The 20,920-nt window shown below is 40.2% G+C and overlaps 1 protein-coding gene across 4 annotated transcripts in view; it reads left to right on the forward strand.

Annotated features, from left to right (window-relative positions):
* pclob (piccolo presynaptic cytomatrix protein b) overlaps positions 1 to 20,920 on the forward strand; it is a 62,544-nt gene that overhangs the window by 21,617 nt on the left and 20,007 nt on the right. For all 4 annotated transcript variants that reach the window (XM_063479795.1, XM_063479796.1, XM_063479798.1 and 1 more), the window contains exons 13-16: positions 7,870 to 8,727; positions 9,198 to 15,969; positions 18,861 to 20,416; positions 20,507 to 20,772. In XM_063479795.1, the coding sequence (XP_063335865.1) occupies positions 7,870 to 8,727; positions 9,198 to 15,969; positions 18,861 to 20,416; positions 20,507 to 20,772 (9,452 nt within the window). The remainder of the gene's footprint in view (positions 1 to 7,869; positions 8,728 to 9,197; positions 15,970 to 18,860; positions 20,417 to 20,506; positions 20,773 to 20,920) is intronic.

Raw genomic sequence — 20,920 nt, forward strand, 5'->3', positions numbered from 1 at the left:
TTCAGTTTATTATGTCTTAGTGTTTGGAATAATTACAATGTAAAACAAAGCATACCAAAACTACACTCTAACTGCTGTGGTTCTCTCTCCACGGAAGATGCCAGGGTTATTACATAACTGCTCATGAGGAGAGTGCTTCAGCTGGCCGGGAGCACTGAAAATGTATTAAAGCGATTGACGGTTGTGCAACCGCATTAGCGAGATGGGATCTACTGCCATAGGAGACCAGGGTCCAGGGAATCTCCAACCCCCATGAGAGATTTGAGATGGCAAAGCCCTGTGATATGCCAATAAGTAGAGTTGAAACAGATTAAGTCCAGCAAAACAGTGCAATACATTAGAAGAGCAGACATTTCTTATCAGGCCATCTGCTCTCACACGCAGCAGTGGCTCCATGTAATTCAACAATTTCCTCTTCGTTTTGGTGACATGAATATACACGTGTACCTGCTTTGTGACTTACCCACACACATACAACGTGTAGCTGAATGAAATGTGCAGTGCTGTCTACTCTTTCTTTGTGAAATCCTAGACTTTACTATAATTTAAGTGAACAAATACCACGCCACTTTTTTTAATCTCCTGAGATGTGGATTTAAGAGTTGATGCTGTAATTTGTTCTGGCACACTCAGACCTGAATCTTTTTTTCTTTCATTTTCCCAGTGACAGATAACCTAGAATGACATGTGCCATTTATGCAATTGACACTTGTCACTTTTTTCGTTGACACAACAAAATGGTAATAACCTGGAGCTTGAATTTGGATTGTGTTCCGGGGGCTGGGGGGGTGAGTCAGAGTTTGCTGCTGTGGGTGTACAATGCACATGTTTTTTTCTAAATATGTGATGAAAACAGAAAAAGCTTCAGTATGACTGGATAGGATGCCATATTTGCTGCTGTCCTATGACCTGCTTTGTCCAAAATGGGTGTGTTCACCAGTTTACTATCTGGGGTTTTTTTTAGCCCCCTTTTAAAATATCAAAAAGTAATGTTTGAAAGAAGAGGAGGCAAAGTGAGTGCTATCAGCAAGTCTATTCATTTTTTCCCGTTTGCCTGTTCTGCTTCAGCTGATGCCATCAAAAGCCTGGGAGTGACTGTTGTCTGATAAGTAGGGCACACGTGTGTTGTGCTTTGCTAGCTAAAGCTTAGAGTGTGACAGCTGTGACAGTATGACTGATGATTCCTCTATTTTCTGTGTTACCACTGGTTTAAAATAGAATATTTGTTCAGCTTTTCCAGTACAAAAGCCCCACATTATTACTGTCCATTTAAATTGGTTTACTATGATATCCAGTAGTTGCCTCAAGGTAAGACAGTAATGTCAAGGTGCAGAGCAGTACCTTGACATTGCTATGTTAAGTTGCTACATTTCAGCTAATAGGAAGAAAAAAATAAATCATTCTAGAAAGAGCTGTGTGATATATAGCTATTTTTGCATGATTTCCCAATTTTATGGTGTTAAAAAGTAATCAGTCGGCAGGCTACTTAATGTTTTTTAAATTATTATTTTTTGGGGGGTAGTTCAATATTATGGTAAATGGTCTGATTCTTATATAGCACTTTTCTACTCTCCCGGAGTACTCAACGCACTGTATACAACATGCCTCATTCACCCATTCACACAAGCACTTCTAAACTACACACACACTACATTCACACTCCGATGAACGCATCAGAGGGCAACTTGGTTCTTGCCCAAGAATATTTGACATGCAGACTGGGGAAGCCAAGGATCGGACCACCAACCTTCCAATCAGTAGCTAATCTGCTCTACCTGAGCCACAGTCACCGCTATGTGAGCATAACTTCATGTATGAAAATCTCACATGTATAAGCTTAACGATGCGGTCCAGCATTAAAGAGGTGACAACAACAAGTCTGTAAACGCTGAAGCTGTTGAATGTTCTTTAAGAATTTCCCAGTTTAAATTCATGAAAGTTGAAGCAATGGAAATTAGTCACAAGATCCAACATTTATCAAAGAAGGCCATCGTTGGAGTGTATGTGCCACCCTTGGCAACCATCAAAAAATGGTCTTCACTTAAATTTGAACTTAAATGGAAATTTAAACTTCTGGAGGTGTGATGGCTGTTTCTGGTTTATGTCAGGTGTCGAGAGTAATCGCTGGTGGGCGTATTGAATTAGTCACTGAATGTCACATTGCAAAGTAAATGCATCTCAGTTGCACCTTCACATTTCTTTTGCATTTCATTGACAATCAGAAGACCAACTATTAGAAAAAAACATCCACCAACTCTTAGTGAGCAGCCATGATATGTTAGAGCAGGTAAACTGATGATGTTGTTTACTATTGTGTTAGCTGGTATGTTATTCACTAACACACAGTGAAACAGAGAGCAGATGTAAGCATTTATTTTTTTTGCTCTGGCTTGCAAATTATAGGGAAGGACTTGCACTAAAGTTGTAAAAGTAGCTATGAAAACACCGAACAGGAAAGGCTTGGTTTACAAAACACAGAGGGAGTTTAACTCCTTGGTGCTATGTTACAAAGCAAATACTCAAAATTGTACTTATATAACCTGTTATTACTTCATTTTACAGAGTTAGTTTAGAGTTAGTTAATAAATAAAAATTGTATTAACGCTTAAAGTATCTAAATATAAATATAGAAATGAATAATAAGTAACATGAATGAAATTCTTGTAAATTCCACATCATCTCAAGATGCGTTCTCTCTCCTGTACTGACAGTGATTAGGGGTTATATGTTAATATATGATCATTTCTAAGAGCTTCTTTAGTTCAGATGCTTTAATTCTTTTCTATAAACAAGAATCATAGAAAATATATTTGGAATTTGGAAACGCTGACGTTTCTGTATCAGTAATTCTGTGCCTGCATTTATTCATTGCTTTAAAACATATTATTCTATTCATCTATTTGTGTTTGTAGCTTATAGCTTTAGTTTGTAACATTTCCTTCTAATGCTGGCACACCCTCTTACCACTGGTCCCACAACAGTCTTCATCCCCACTGCACTCTGCCATCAAATGAAACTTTGCTGATGCACCAGTTGTCACAATGGAAAAAGCATGGGCATATTTCATTGTCTTTAGAGTGAGTCACTGTGCTTATTACAGATTAGTAGGTCAACATTCTGTATTATCAGAGGGCGTGATTTATGAGAAGCCCTGCTCTGTGGGGGCTGCTGGAAGCCAAGTATATTAGCAAGCTACAGCCTTTGCTAAAGGTGCTTGCCAGAAAATCAATAAGAACCTCACTAGATCCGACACATCAGCAGGAAAGCACAGAAGAAAGGCTGAGAAATAGTGAGTCCTTGGATCTAGCTATGTTAAGATAAATTTCAGCACCACAATAAGTTATGATAGGTGTCTAAGAAGTGACAAATAATATTCATTATTAAAACAATATTTAAAAATTGTTTCATTCGTCTAAAAATGCAAGACTAAAACATTTTTGGTCTTTGGAGCACTTTGATTAATGTGTCTTTGCTGAACCAGTCACCTTTCATCCCCAACACTACCATGACCTGACAGTACTGAGGATCCATTGAGAGTTATCAGAAGAGATCTGGCAAATGTTTTTATTTAACATACATAAATAACAGTAAAAGTATTTTAACATCTCACATTTTGGATGATATATATAATTTATTTATCTTTTTCTTTAAATGATTTGAACAGGGAAATGATTTCGTAAGCTCAGCAGATCTTGCTTAATGCAGCATACCTGTGTGTCAAGAGCCTATTTTCCTTACTGCTGTCATTGTCAAGGTCTGATAATCCAGCTCAGAGGCTAATCGTGTGGAGCAGTCTCTCCCACAGCTCTCTGCTATAAGCTCCTGCTCTTTGCTCATAAAATAGATTTAATTAAACAAAAGAACGATGGCGACTTTCCAAGCCCTGTGGCTCTGATGCATGGCGCTGAAGCAGTGACTGGCGCTAGTGGGGGATGTGAAGGGATAGGGTCTTTTTTGTTGACGAAAGTGCTTTTTTTTCTGCCTTGCTGTCAGATTTGGCATTAGGAGGTTAAATGACTTATCAGATTCTAGACTGGTGCAGTGAGGGGTGTACTTGTTTATCACAGCTGCCTTGTCCACCATTTAACACGCAATGCAAAAGTGAGTTGCTTTGTTTACATTCTTCCTGCAATTAGTACATGCATTCATCACTTTGGTTGAAAAAGATCAATTAATACAATTCAGACCAGTGTAATACTATTACCTGAAGATGGCGTGAACCATATTAGATTGTCGGCAAGTAGCTTTGTCACAACCTCTGTGTTGTGAATATGTTTTAATTTCAGTTTGCAGTTATCTTCACTAAAGACAATCCACAGAGGGTAACTAATAAATTGATGCTGACTAATAGTGTCATGATCCTGGGTCCTTTTGACCCAGCGTTTTGTGTTTCTCTTTTAGTGTGATTTTGGCTCTGCTCTTCCTTTGTTTAGTGTTTACTCTGTTCAGCCCGTGTGTGTCCTTGTATGTGTAGTTCCTGTTTTATTGTGAAAGTCTCTGTCTTATCTCAGTGTGTTCAGTTTACTTTCCCCTGTCTCGTCAGGTCTGATTACTCCCAGCTGTGCCCTCCTTTTGTGTCTCATTCCCTCGTTATCCTTCTGTGTATTTAAACCTCGTGTCTGCCTCTGTTAGTTGCTGGTTCGTCTGTGTTGTTTCCCCTCGATGTCCCTGCGTCTCTCCGTGTGTGTTTCCTCGGACCTCCCCGCATCTGCGTTCTGGTTTGTTTTGTTAGTATGACCCAGTTTAGGTTTTAGTTTCTTTTTCCCAGTACCTTTGTTGTTCGTTGTCCTTCCTTCAATAAATACTCACCTGCACCTGAGCTGTTGTTTTGGTCCTAAAATAATTCCACACGGCTTGCACCCGCAAACCGTGACAAATAGAATATCAGAAATATTACAACTGTAAACATCTCCTGTAATCAATGATTGTAAAATGTATCTGATTTTATATCCATCATCGAACTAAAGTTAAGATTGCTTATGACTACTTGCGATTTCATCTCCTTGAAAATGACAAATGGCACAGGTATTTATACACAGGAAAAATTGTATTCATTTTAGTATACATTAGTTATAAAGATAATCAGCTGCCTCCCATCAGACCATATTGTAATGGGTCTACAAGATGATCAAACAAACAGGGAGAGCAGAAGTTTATGATTATTAATTTATCCTCTGAATGGCCTTGGTAGTGACATGAAATTGCTGATTAGCATGCACAGGCAAGAAGAGCATCTTCCACCTTACCTGTGATTACATCTTGTAAGCAAGACAGAGAAGAATATGGAGCATGGAAGGACATGTTGGGATTATATTAGAATACTTGAACTAACCCTAACCTTTAGACTTAAAAGGCTTTTCAGCAGATATTCTGTATTCTTGATGAATTGTTCTCAGCAAATATGGGTTTTAGATGAACCTCCTGGTAGTTAGTGTTTGATCAACTTCAAAGGTAAACATCACTGATGCTGAACTCGCATCAGATCACACGAAATTGAGACTCAAATCATTTTGTGTTTAACACAATTATCAGCATCATACACTCTGCTGATGAGGTATTATTTGTTACTGTTGGTAACAAATAGGATTATCATCCTCCTGACTGAATCACGACTCACTGAACAAAAACATCTCACTGTCAGGCAAACTGAATGCATCAGTATCAGATTTTCCTCTAAGTCTAGCATTTTTTCCCCATTTTTTATGGCGTTATTTATCAAAGATTATGTTAATGTGTTCTCACTGGCTGTAATTTTGTTTTCAATTAATATTTCTCAGTTAGAAACAAAACACGCTCATGCAGTTTATCATATTCATCTTGCAGTGTTACTGCTGCCTACACTTTCTGAATATAAACACTTCCTTGCATGCTCTATTTGCAGTAGATGTACGCTATCAGTCTTCAGTGGTAGTTCTGGAAATTTACAAGCAATAATTATACAATTTAGTGGAACAAAATATACAAACAGGAGGGGTAATTTAAAAGCTCAGTTTCACAAGTAAAATGAAAGAGAAAAAAACAAAGTAACTGTGTTACTAGTTTATGAATTACATGGGCATTGGTTTGCATATATGACCACTGTATTAGCATAATTATGATATTCTAAATGTATATACACTAAACAGTATATGTAGTATGGGTCTAATACATTAAACCATGGATGAAGCAATTAAAACTTTGTGGTGTTTCACAGGATATGTGTGTGTTATAAACTCCCCCTCTGTCCTATATGAGAGCAGCTCTCCCTGGCTCTGCAGAGGCAGGCGCATTGCTGTGATTTGGTCTGCTAGGTTGCTAGTACAGACACAGTGCTTAATGTATTGACAGCTTATGGCTTTTGTCCTCTTTAGCTGTCCATTAATGGAGCTTAGATGTGATAGGAAATGTCTTCAGAGGAGTACATTTTGAAGTAATAGCATTCCTTATAAAATGAGATTAGCTTTTTTGCAAGGTAAGCATTCTATTGCTGTTTCATGTGTAATGTAAGGTCTACTGTAATAGTACTGAGCATGTTTATATTATTTTATTAAGAAGTTTAAAAATCTAAGTCTGTTTTTTCAGCATTGATAGCTGATTACTGAATTTAGATCACTTAGAGTGCTATGGTATTACTCAGCATCCAAAACTGTATTGTATTGACTATAATATTTGTCTATGTGAAAACCATCAGGAATTATCATGTCTTAGTCTAAAACACATAATTTGGAACTTTTATTACTTGCAAACGTACTTAACAGGAAAAAGTCTAGACATCACACGACTGAGGTCTTCAAGTATTTTTGCTTTTTGTTGTTTTGTGCTTGTTGTTTTTATTCATTGTTTTTCTTTGTTTTTGCTTTTCCTTTCAGTAAAGACATAAGGCAGCCTCATTCAAGTAATTTGGCACTATTTTCAGCAAATTGTCTTTCTGAAAGCAGTTTAAAAAGAAATAAAGTCTGAGGCGAGGCTTTTATAAAATGAGATTGATACTGATTCAACTTACATAAGCCCTTCTTTTTCTTTAATAGCTCCACTTTGTATGAAAAATAACCTTTCTGTCTAATTCAGCCTGGTCAGGTTACTTTTGACCATGGACTCTTTTTTTGAATGTGTATGGATGTATTGACATATAAAACACAAGATTCTGTATCATCATAACAGAAAACAGAAAAAATGCATGCACAAAAATAACTGAGTTCTGCACACAGTGGGGTAATTTACTGTGATCTTAATGCAGGATTTTAATGAGCACCTGACATGTAACAAAGTTTAGTGTTGTCAGTGCTCAGATTTAGTCTGTTGTTATTCATATAATATAATTCCCTTTCTTAAACAGTGAAGGTAATGGGCTAACAATTAGTTAGGCACAGTTATATATATTACAGAATAGATATCCTTTTTTTGTGTAATGTCTCAATGGGCTAGCCAAACAATTACTCAACAATTCCTTTGTTCTGCTAGTTTGGTTTTAGAGCGCTGTTTTTCTGTGGCCTTGGTACACACGTGGAGACATCCCACCTAAATACCAAGTACTAATTTAGTCATAAATTCCACACAGTTTCATTTTAATTATTACTAATAATTTAAGGTATAATACTTTATTTAAGTAGGCTCTAAGTCAAGATTTTAAATCATTATGCAGGGCCATCCATATACATATCATCAGGTACTAGTCCAGAAGCTAATGAAAAAGCACTGGTGTGAAGCATGACAAAGAAGCTAATTCATTCATGACTTTACAACTCTGGCATAATGCTTCAGTTATCTTTTTGAACAAATAAATTACTTGGATAAGGACTATAATTAGCCTGATTACAGTAGCTCTCAGTTGGTATTGTGACTTTTTATCTTAATGTGTTTCCTAATTATGTTGTGTTTGCTTGATTACAGAAGGAATGGCTGTGTTTAAACTGCCAAACTCAGAGGGCTTTGTCAGGACAGCTGGGAGACTCAGGAAAAATGCCTCAACCTTCACCTCCACCTGCCAAGTCAGAGACCCAGGCCACACCAGTAACCACAAAGGCAGAGCCCAAAACCACCTCAACGAAGTCAGAGACCAGGCCTGGACCCACAAAATCACAACCCGCCCCCGTGCCTGTTGAGACAGCACCAACAGTTTCAACCATAAAAGCAAATGTAGAATCAACATCTCTCAAAATGGAAACAACGCTTACAGCAGCGTCTACACATATTGAGCTTGAGACGACACCTTTACCCACCAAAGAAGAGGTTTTAAAGCAACCTTTGACAGCGGTAACACCAACGATTGACGTTCTAGATACAGATGTTACCAAGAAAGAAGAGGTACCAAAAACAGATTTCAGCACGACAAAATTACGCAAAACTGAAGAGTCTAAAACTGATCTTCATAAAGTTGAATTTGAAGCAGGAGTAGCTGAACCTTCTTCATTTCCAGTTCCTGATGCTTCAGTTGTCTCTGCGTCCCCTGTCACTCCAGAGGTTGCAGTGGCTCAAGTTATTCCAGAGGCTCAGACAAAACAAGACCTGTCTGTTGCAGAGAGGATTATTAAGGTGGTAGACACTGATGATCGCACCATCCTGACAGACTCATCAAAATCTTTGCAGCAAATTATGGTGCAACCAGAGTCAAAAGAACAGCAGCAGGTGGTTATGGAAGGAGATGCAGTCACAGTAACTGACAGCAAAGAATTTGCTGATGACTCTGCTGACAAAATTACCAACATCATCTCAACCATTGAGTCGCAACCAGTCTCTCCAAAAAGAAAAGTAAGAGTTTATCCTGTTTGTTGAAAAAAAAAATCTAGATTATCTAAAAGAGATAAAAAATTAAACAACAAGAGCTTTTCTCTCTGTTCTTTAGTCTTGGCTGTACTTTACCTGTATAAGATTAGATGTCTTTTTATATCCAAAGCACATCAGATTCCAAACTCTTGTTTTGCTAATCTTGAAAACTTTGACTTTCATCTTTCAAATTATAAGAACGTTAAAGTTGTTCACATCAGTGATGGCATTTTTATGAGTATATGGAGTAATATGGAAATTTGTACATTACAGCTCCATTTGGTTACACTGATTAACTCAAAAGGGGACAGAATCTTGTTAAGCTTGTTGGTGTGTCTTCTGCAGTAAGTTAGCTCATGACAGATCTTGGGTTCCACAGCACTAAGAGTCAACTTCATTTATTAAAGAAATGTAATCACAGACACACTGATATGTCTTCCTTTTCACATTTTTAGGATGAAGATGAAGACAAAGTAGAGTTCAGTAAGAAACGAAAAGACTCTCTTTCCACTGCGGAGGTGCCTACAGATGTCCCTGTAACAGCTACTAAGCCCAAATCCAAACCAGAGGGTCATGATGAAGAGCAACCTCAGATTTTACCCATATTACATGAATTGAATGATGAAATAGTGAGTGGTGCAAGCAAAGATGGTACAGATTCTTCTATACCAGCAAAGGAGGAGATAAATGCTAAAAGAAGGCGCCTGAGTTTCCAAGCAATGGATGAGAGCAGTGAAAGTGAACTCACACCCTCACCATCACCTAAAGTCCAGAGAAGGAGACTAAAGGTGAGCAATATTTCATCCAGCAGTGAGGACATCAAAACTGAGAGTGCTGACTCCTCTGTGGAAGACGAAGAGTTCATCCGCAAGCAGATAATGGGTATGGGTGATGAAGAAGAAATGTCTGTATCAGAAGATGAGAAAGAAAAGAATTTGGAGAATGTACAAGCTATAAAGGATGCTGACCTTGATAATACATTGGTGACAGTCAAACCACTTTCTAGAAAAGGTAGCACAGATAATGAAGACAGCCCAGCCAGGAACAAAGCAGTCCCAAAAACTGACAGCATGACTGATCAAAGCGTGCCTGAAACATTACCCAGAACTACTTTCAAGAAAGCAATTCCAGTCATGAGACAAAGACAAAGCACAGATGAAGAAGTAGAAAGCATCACAGAATCTGTGTCAAAGGGTTCATCTAGTGTTCAAGCATCCAGCTTTACTCCAGAATCTTCACCTACATCAGCCTCCTCCCTGGAAGAGGATAGTGATAGCAGCCCTAGTCGCAGGAAACCCAGTGGGGACAAACAGTATCGCAAAGGTAAGCACAGGCAACCAACTCAGCCTCTTCCTACCATCGAAGACTCCTCTGAGGAAGAGAAGATGGGACCCCATGGACAACTACTGTCCCCACACAAAGATTCTTCCTCCACAGAGGATCTGAAAGAAGTCACAGTTATAAAGGAAACTCATAGAACATCTGGCTCCGAGTATTCTGCCAGTATAGAATCAGAATCAGAGGCCACTCAAGCTGTACAGAGAGGACGTAAACCTTCACCAACAGTCATACCATACACCCTTTCTGATCCATTTATAGAAAAGGACAGTGTGACAAAATCATTAAAGAGTGCAGAAGAAGCATACGAGGAAATTATTCAGAAGACTAAAGCTATTCCAGGAGACAGTCCACCTGATATTGAGCCACTCTATGGGGGGATGGCAATAGAGGACTATCTTTATGAATCCTTAGTTGAGGAACCTGAAATTAAAATGAGTGAATCTCGGGAAGAACCCAAAAATGATACTTGCTCTGATTCTCTCAAAAAACTCAGGTCTCCTGAGGAGGTTTATGAGGAGATGATGCAAAAGAAGAGAGAGTTGATGATGATAGAGCATGAATTTCAGCAGGCACAAAATGCCATGGAATCTTCTGCCTCAAGTGCTTCACAGGTCACTTGCCCTCCCTCATTTGCTGAAACTTGTGTAGTGACTATAGAAGAGACATACCCAACTGAAAAACTTGAAATGCCTCTTACAGAAACTGAAACTTTAAGTGACATGTCAGTAAAGAAAAAGAAGCGACCAGCCCCTCCACGCCCTTCTGAGCCCCCAAAGCGTCCTGACATAACTGTTGTCCCTAGTACTCCTAGTGGGGCTATAAGTTTTGTTAGGCCTATGATTCAACAAGATCCTGCATTAAGGAAAGCATTGTTCCCTATACCAGACCTCAAGATTACTCAGTGTTCATCTGGGGAAGAAGAGGATGACAGTCTTGCAGATGACTATGGCATTGGTATTTCCTCTGACATTACCCCCAGTGATGACTCTGAGACCAAAGAAGAACCATGCATAAGCCCATCTTTGTCTGAAACTGTTGAGATGGATCCTATATGTGTAGTCTGTGAAATTCCAGAGCCAAAACCTATTCCAACTCCAATATCAGCTCCAGAACTAACTACAACACCTTCTCCTGTATCACCAGTGTCACCTCCAACCTCACCAGCTAGTCCAGATTCCAGTTTGGCCTCTAATGCTACATCTTCATCTCCATTCCAGGCTCAAACACCTCTTTCATCAGATTCAACTCCACTGTCTACACCAACACCTTCTGCTTCATTTAAAACACAATCACCTCCAGAGATCTCCTCACCACTGCCTGCCACAGATGCAGGAGTACAGTCTAATGAAAACTCAGTCTCTTCTTCTCCAGTTACAGTTATAGTTACAATACCAGATGTTGTGTCTGATCCATCCAAAGTGCAAACAGCTACAGCCATTCAAGTTCAGACTTCTACAGTAGAAGCCATAACTACACCCCTAATGGGGATGTCTTCCATTTCACCTGTTGTGGTACAAATGCCAGACTTGGTTTCATCTCCATCTCAGGTTCCTGACAACATTCCAGCTATTTCACAGGTCTCAGCACCAAGTCCAGCACCTTCTGTTGTCTCCATTCATCCTACAACCCTAGTAGCAGCCCAACCTGTTGCAGTCTCGGCTCCAACATCTGCCATTCTTTCCACTTCTGTCACTCTAGTTTCATGTCCTGAACCAGTCATAGTGCAGATGCCTGACCTGGTTTCAACCACAGCTCCCATACCAACACATCCCCCATTTCCAGTCTCAGCACTTGTTACTACCCCAGCTCAAGCTGAAACTAAAGTGGTACACTCAGTCCCTGTACAATCAGCCATCCCATCAGTCAGTCCAGTGGTAGTCCCACCTCTGGCTCAAACCGCCCAGATGCCTTCAGCAGCAACAGCTTCAACTACTATAGTCAAAAAGAAGGTCCCGCCTCCTCCTCCCCCTCGATCTACTTCGGTATCATTACCTGAAACTAATACAGATGTTCCTTTTGTAAAACCTGTTGAGCATGCCACTCGGACTACATCACCTATGGGAACCACAGCTGTTGGACAGCCAATGCAATCTGTTGTTGTGGATATCCAACCAAGAATGGAAGCCATGAAATCAGATGGTGGAGTTGTACCTCAGTTAGTAACACCAAATAGACAGGGGCATGTAGTTATCATTGTCCCGAGTGTAGAGAACAAAGCTTTGATTGAACAAGCCAGAAACCAAGATATACCTAGCACAGGGCCAATATCTTTCACTGCTTCTGCTCCATATGGTAGCCAAGTAGCCCCACATTCTGCTTCAGATGTGTGCAGTACAGATATATCTTCACTTCCTACTAAGGTGGCAACAGTGCAGGAAGTTGTAGCTCCATCCATTTCACCTAAAGTTATAGACACAGTAGAAGTACCCATTACAGTTTCTAGTCCAACACCTCCATCCACTTTACCCAAACCAACTGTTCCAAAGCAATCAGTTCCCACTCCAGTGACAACTGCTAAAGCAAATTTCACACCAGTTTCTTCTGCAGCTTCTACTCCTAGTCAGACTACCAAGCCTCCTCCACCCATACCACCTAAACCTGTATCAATTCCAGCTGGACTGGTTTTCAGTCATAAACCAGGAGAGAGTGTCAAGCCACCTCCTGTAGCTCCCAAAGCGGCAACCCTCCCCAGGACAAAAGAACCTCCAAAGGCTCTATCACTTAGTCTGACAAGACCTGTGGAGTCTAAGTTGGGTGCAACATCTCCTAAATCACCTGTATCTCCTAGACATGCGAAATGTTTACAAACCTATGTAGTGATAACGCTTCCATCAGAACCTGGTTCACCAACAGAGTCCATAACTGTCCAAGCACCTGTAAGAAGAGGGTCCATCCCTTCCACAAAAGTGTCAGGAATACGGACAACACCATCAGAGCAGAAAGCACCCATTGAAGTATTCTCAGCACAGGCTACAGTAAGGAGAGCCTCTGTCCCTACTGTAAGGCATCCACCTCCAGTAACTGTAGCTTCAGCTGTCCCTGAACAAATGACAACTTCTGAGGTAGTAGTTTCTGAAGTCCAAGCTAAAACAGACACTATGCCATCTGTAGTGATGTCATCGCTTCCTGTAGTTGATATCGTAACACTGCCATCAGCCCAGGAAACTTCTGTCCAAGCACATACTGTGCCTTTTCCAATTAAGAAACCATTTGTGCACCAGGAGCAATCAATGACTCCACCACTGTCACAACCTAAAACACTGTCTGAGGTCATCACAGTGTCCCCAGAGCCAAAAATTCTCATTCATCCAGTCCAAGCCACAATTACAGAGATCATAACAGTTCCATCAGAAAGTTTAAGTGAAGCACTGGTTCCTCAGGCTCCCAAACCAACCATACCTGTCCAGCCAGAGCCTCTGATTGAAGTTGTTTCTACTTCATTGCAGCCTGGAGTATCTTTTGACAAACCTGTAGCCCAAGATAGACCATCTGCAACTGTTTTTGATGCACAAGCTGCAGCCCAAATTGAAATGCCACATACAGACGAGGATGTACCTACTGATGTCGTTGTTGCAGAAGCAATTTCATTAAGATCACTGATACCAGGTGTTCAGCAAATCCCTGTTGAACATCCACTTACAGTATCTGAAGCAATGACTCATTCGAAAGATCAAGAATTGGCCACAGGTTTTAACTATAGCTGGACCATTCCTGAACCCTCACCTGTTCTACAAACTATTCGACCTTCAGAAGTTCTGCCTGCAGTGACAGAACATCTGCCTACTCAGCAACCACTTCTTGTAGCTGAAGGGGTTTCCCTCCCTACCAAGTCTGATGTACCCACAGAGGTTATTACAACTGATGCAGCTGTTAGAATACCAGAGATAGCAATGGTACATCCATTACCGCATCATCAACCTGTGGTAAGTGAAATTACCCCTGTTGAGTTAATGCCATTAGCTATAGACGATAAGAAGATATCTCCTACAGCTGCTGAGGAAACACCATCACCTCTTATCATGGAAGTTGAACACATAGTTACACATCCAAATATACCTCCTCATATATATATTCCAAAGGTCTGTGAAGGAATAACATCCTCAGTTATGACACATTCAGTGCCACCACTGGCATTGCAACCTCAATTTGAGCCTCTTACACAAATTATAACTAAGGATGCTGATCTCATAGCTTCTTCAATATCATCATCCATGATACAACCTCAGGCTGGGCCTGGAATGCCAGTTATGACAACTGAGGAAACCACCCATAAGAGGAGGACATCCATATCTTCCATAGTACAGCCAACATATGCCACAACTGAAAGATTTACTTGTCCTACAGAGTATGAGATGCCCAGACAAGTGGTTACAGCTGAAGCCTTTGCTGCCACCAGAAGAGAATCCATAACCATGCAGCAACCATACCAATTAGCACAGGTAGTAAACCTGCCAGCTGAAAAAGATGTTTCTAATGATGGTTATGCTGTTCAGCTCCCCTACAGAAGAGAATCTATTCCAGAACGCCAACCACATGCATTGACTTATTCATCAGAATATGATCACCCTGTGGAGCTAATAACCACTGAGGAATACACCGCGAGGACCTCACGACCCACAGTGCAAGACATTCCACAGAATGTTTCTGCAGCTCCAGTCACCATCACTAAAATTCAGCAAGAGTCTATTGAAAGCCAGCAGATTAGAGGAGCAGAAAAGGTGGTCTCTAGTATGAGCCATATGTATTCATCTTCAATTTCCACCTCAGGCCAGCCACCTGAAAGCCTTCCTAGCCTAGTTACTCAAGTAGTTACCACTGAGGTCCAGAGGACCACTGTTTCTGTTGTCCATGAAAGACTTCCACAGGTCCCTCCACCTAGTGTAGCAATAACTATACAACCAGACATTGCTAAAGTCCAACCTGTACCCAAACAGAATGGTAAAATATATCCTGGTGATGTTATTGATTTACGTACAATGAAGGTTGGTATAAAGATGACTGAGAAAGGCATGGACCTGACTCCACCTGAATCAAGTCGACAGTCTTTTTCAAGTGACTCTAGTGGCCGTCAAATTACAGCAGTACAGCCGGAGATAGTAAATCTTAGTCCAGCAATTACCCCAGCAACCACACTGTCTGTTGTCACTGACAGCATCACAATTGTCACATGCACAGCTACTATTGCTTCATATAGCAACACTCCAGCAGAGAAACCGCTTGATTTGCAAGGTCCCGTTACATCATTGCCACTATCCCTCACAACATACAAACCATTTGAGCCCTTAGCACAGATTGTATACAGACCTGTTAGCACCCAGCCCATGGTGAGTGCTGTAGCATCCACAGCTCAAGATATACCAATTAATCTTTCCTTTGAAGCTCTTGTGTCCTCTGGAGCAAAACAGCCATTGACGTCAGTCCCCACAGTTCTCAGCAATGGAGGGCCTGTCCTTTCTCTAGAGGCCACAGAGGCCATGGATCTGACAAACTACAAACCAATGAGAGCTGTGGTAGCATTGTCTGGTACAAGCCCAGGAGTGGTGACCACTGTTGTAGAGGATGATGGGACCCCAATGGACCTTACAGCAGGAAGGCGTAGTGTTTGCTGTGATGTAATTTACAAGCTACCATTCACGGGATCATGCAGAACACAGCCTCCAGTTACAAGCCAGCCTGATAACCGTTTTGGCCACAGAGATGACCACTATCAATATGATAATGCTGGACTGTATAGTATCAAAGGAACTAATGGCATAAAAGCATCAGTGTCTGAAACCAACTTGACAGAGGCAGGACTGTTTTCCATGGTTCCTAAAAGTGACTATGACTACCTCAGTGGCTCTTCAGACGGCGCTATAGACCTCACTGCAGCTAAACTTTCTGCTGGTGAGTATGAGAGTACTTCTGCATGGTTTGTCTTTTTTACTTCCGTGTTTTCTTTTTTTGAGAGGGGGTAGTGGGCTTCCATTGGCTTGAATCAAGCTTTTAAAATACCTCTGCGTGACATATAGTATGTTTTTACAGTTCAGTTCTTTCTGAATATAAACATACTTATTTTTCCTGGAAGTTTATTATTTCATGTTTGCTTGCATACTGTTTCCAAAAAAGTTAGGACACTGTGTAGGTTTTAAATGAAAGCAGAATGTAATAATTTGGGGACCATTGTAATGAAACAGAAACAAATATTTACATTCTGCAGTGTTGGGAAGGTTACTTTTAAAATGTATTCCACTACAGATTACAGAATACATGCCTCAAAATGTATTTTGTAACGTATTCTGTTACATTACTCAATGAGAGTAACGTATTCTGAATACTTTGGATTACTTAATATACCTTTACATATTGTACATATATTTATTACTTTTTAGATTAGCCATTTTTATATTTTGCTTGTTTTACATTATTGTATTTTGCACAACTCTGTTGCTTGTGAAGCTCGCACACAAGAATTTCACTCACATGTACTGTACCAGTGTACCTGCACATGTGATGTGACAATAAAAGTGATTTGATTTGATTTGATTTGAATATATTATCAAGCTTTTCACAACTACATGAATGTACTATTGCTGTGTGATTTATTACTATTACTTAAGGATACTCGCCATATCAATACCACCTAGATTTTTAAATATTAATATAAAATGAGTAACAGTAGAGTGGACATTAGGTAAGGCTGCACTTTTTGCAGTGATCTCGTATAGAAAACTATTCCGCGCGTATATAAAACCATAGTAAAGGGACCTCTGGCTAATACGTCGGGTTCCGTGTCGGTCTCGTAACCGAAAACTAGCTTTACTTTGTTGTCTGGATCAACTTTGCTAGCGAGAGACAGAGAGAGGCGCTGAAAGGCTGCTCCAACGGAGAAAAACGCGAACACAGTGTACAGTTAATAGCTTACTTACAACTGGGCTACACTGCCCCTGAGGCTACATTCTTTAGGGCTATGCCTGTAACACTCTGCCTATTGCCTTCACATTATATAACTTTTTAAAATATTTCACCGCATCATTATGTGGGCTGCAAGTAGGGGTGACATGGGCCGCGAGATTGAGACAGAGGAATTAGAGCCTCTTAATGCGTGTTTTGTTTGGGTTTCCACCGGCGTGGAATTACCACAAATAGAGAGGGGACAACATAACATATGAAACAGGAAAAGATCGCCGTGTAATCCCTTTAATTCAACAAAGTAACTGTATTCTGAATACCACCTTTTTAAACGGTAACTGTAACGGAATACAGCTACTCATATTTTGTATTTTAAATACGTAACGCCAGTACATGTATTCCGTTACTCCCCAGCACTGCATATATGCCAATTTTAAATTTAATGCCAGCAACATGCTTTAAAAAAGCTGGAAGGACATAATTTGAGGAATATCTCATAACAAATTAGGAAAATTAATATTCGATTAGGGTAAAAAAGATAACTCTACCAACTGTGGTATATAATATCATTAGAAGATTCTGATAATTTGAGAAAAATTGATAATAAATGCCCTTTATCTTTATGGCAGAAATAGACAAAGAACATACAAAGATGTTATTCTGTAATTTCACAAATTAAAAAAATATATTGATTCATAGATTCAGTTCCATTTTATTATACTTATATAGCGCCAAATCACAATAGTTGCCTCCAAGTGCTTTATATTGTAAGGTAAAGACAATAATACAGAGAAAACAGAGAAAACCCAAAAAATTATATGAACATCTATAAGCAAGCGCGGCAGTGGGAAGGAAAAACTGTCTTTTAACAGGAAGAAATCTGCAGCAGAACCAGGTTCAGGGAGAGGCAGCCATCTGTCCCAATCACTGGGGGGTCAAGCGAGAAAGAGATTAATAATAACTAATGTGTATAGACACATAGTGAGTAAAAAGATGAGTAAAGAAAGACACTCAATGCATCATGGGAAGCCCCTAGCAGCCTAGACATTGCACCGTAACTAAGGGAAGATTCAGCGTCCAGCCCTAACTATATGCTTTATCAAAAAGAAAAGTTTTAAGGCTAATCTTAAAAGTAGAGAGCGTTTCTGTCTCCTGAAGATGTTGTGTACTCTAGGCTAAAGCAGCCATTGACCACCTGGCTTGTTTTCAGCAGACACATGACAATCTGAATAGTTATAGGTTCCACTGGTGCACATAGCATGGAAAACTTAATTTTTTGGAGGCACCATTAATGCTGAACAATGATTCTGTCAGTGAGAAGCTTGGTTATATCAGCAAGATAATGGAAAATTCTGTACGTATTACAAAGAGTCCAAGCCTGCTGCCCGAAGGCAAGACCCGTCACCCTTTAGCACATAATAAAATTAACATAAAATTCCCTGAAGTGATTACCAGCTAAAATTTGATTTCAAGCAAAGAAGCATTTTGCAAACATTTTGTTTGAAAAAAAAAATCACCAGTATTTTATACATTTTCTACACTTCTCTAATAAAATGTTTTATATGATTTGTATATCTTCTGTTTTTATTTATAGGTTGCATGATCTCCTTAACTTTTTTGGAAACTATTTAATTTGCTTTGCTGTTTAATATGCATGATTTCATTAAATATTAACCTGTTTTTCTTTTCTTTTCCTTTTTTTCATACAGATGCATGTGTTTGCCTGCGTGTGCTCCCTCAGTATTTTGGTTTTGCATCTTGCTAGCCAAAATGACTTCAGATATGCATGTGCAGTTTTTTTTTTATCCAAATTGCATGACTCATTTGTTTTTTTTTTTTAAATAAAAGTTTTTTAGAAGAATAAAATATATATTTTATTACAACAGGTAAAGCACTAGACTACACTAGCAAAACGACTGGAGTCTACCCTTTGATGACTACTGCTCAATACTCCCAGATCCCTGCAGCTGGGTTTGGTGTAAATAGTGCTCTAAGGACATCAGATGGAATAGTTTACTCCTCTGTTGCTGCCCCAGTTCCATCCACATATGCAATTACGACTCAGCCAGGTTCTGTCTTTAGCACAACCTTAACACCCACATCAATAGTCCACAGCCAGCCATTACCACACCCATATGGCTTTATTCCCACTACAGACCCTGGACAGATAATTCCTTTTGACTCTGGGCTATCTAAAGATTTTCTACCTACAGCTTTGGCTGACATCATAACTGGCTATCCAGAGATGTACTCAGATGCCACCCTGGAAGCTATTGCTGCTTCTCTGGATGCCCTAGCTTCTTCTCCAATATTCCCTGGCTTAGATAACACCAAAATGGCCCAGTATCAGATGGAGAGGGAATTTCTAGAGCTAGAGAAGCTTAAGCAACTATGTCTTGCAGAAGAGCTGGAATGGGAAAGGCAAGAAATCCAGCGATATCGAGAACAGGAACAGCTTATGGTCCAAAGGGAGCTTGAGGAACTTCAGGCTCTGAAACAGCAGCTTCTCCTTCAGCAAGAAGAGGAGCATCATGCCCACATGGTGGCTCAACAGGAGACCTATGCACAGCAGAAAGAGCAGTTGCAGCAAATTCAGCAGCTCCAACTGCAACTCCAGCGGCAGCTAGACGAGCACTATGGTAGTACTGGTCCCACTGGAAATCTTCTAGATGCTAAATATGCAGGCGTAGGAGACAGTGGCCAGTACTGGCCAGTCAGAGATGAGTCAACGACTCCATCTGCTGGGACACACATAGAGGAAAGTCAAGATTTAGTAAAGCTTCAAGCTGATCAGGACATAGGGAAAAAAATAATTGATAGTGGGGTGCAGACAGATGATGAAGACTCAGCAGAGAAACAACACGTTGGAAGGAGAAAGAAAAATAAAAGAAACATTGATAGCTCAGCTCAGACTGACGATGAAGACCAAGATGAATGGGATGCTCCAACAAAAGCTCGGCGACGCTCTCGAAAGCATAGCAGTGATGGAAAACATGGCTCCAAGGTCTCTAGCATTGCTATCCAGACAGTGGCAGAGATATCTGTTCAGACTGATCACTCTGGAACTATCAAGCGACCTAATGTCCAGATGGACACAAAAGTAGAAATCATTAAACATATATCAGCTCCAGAGAACTCTCAGAGAGGTGGAAGTCTGAGCTGTCAGACAGACTCAGACAGAAGACATGCACCCACTGAGGTGGGCTACAGTACGCACCTCTCAGCAGACATCCCCGCTAAGTCCAAAACCTTCTATACTGCAGTTTCCCCACTGTCCCCAGAAAAGTCACTTGGAGGACAGAGAATGTTGACTGCAGACCCAACCAGATTTTCTTCTGGTCCTCGGATATTGAAGGCTGGTCAAAAATCTCTATCTGACCCTAAGTCCCTTAGTCCTTCCACAGAAGACAGGATGGGTGGATACTATGCAGACAGCTATTCTGTAAGTCATATCACATACAGATGGAAAAATATGAGCCGTCATATAGTAGTCTGAATTGACAAACTGATTGTTTGTTTGTTTTTATTCTAGAGTCGAGGCTCTCCCTCTAGTACAGGTAAGAAGGTAAAGAGAACACTGCCAGATCCCCCTCCTGAAGATGACTCTCTCACAGGACGGTCAGGCTACAGCACCAACTCTGCTCGACGCCGTCTAGCACGTAGTACAACTATGGCCCGGGCAAAGATCCTGCAGGACATTGACAAGGAGCTTGATCTAGTGGAGAGAGAATCTTCTAAACTTCGAAAGAAACAGGCTGAGTTAGATGAAGAAGAAAAAGAGATTGATGCCAAGCTACGGTGAGACACATTTAATTTATTTAAAATCATTGCAGTTTAGGATATAAAGTTACCTCTACTTGTATTACTGTATTAAATTAATAAATAACTAATACCTCAGAAAATGATTCAAGCTAACTCCACTGCATCAGTCATTGCATCCCATGCC

This window comes from Pelmatolapia mariae, linkage group LG7 (genome assembly GCF_036321145.2).
Source record: "Pelmatolapia mariae isolate MD_Pm_ZW linkage group LG7, Pm_UMD_F_2, whole genome shotgun sequence".
Classification (NCBI taxonomy): domain Eukaryota; kingdom Metazoa; phylum Chordata; class Actinopteri; order Cichliformes; family Cichlidae; genus Pelmatolapia; species Pelmatolapia mariae.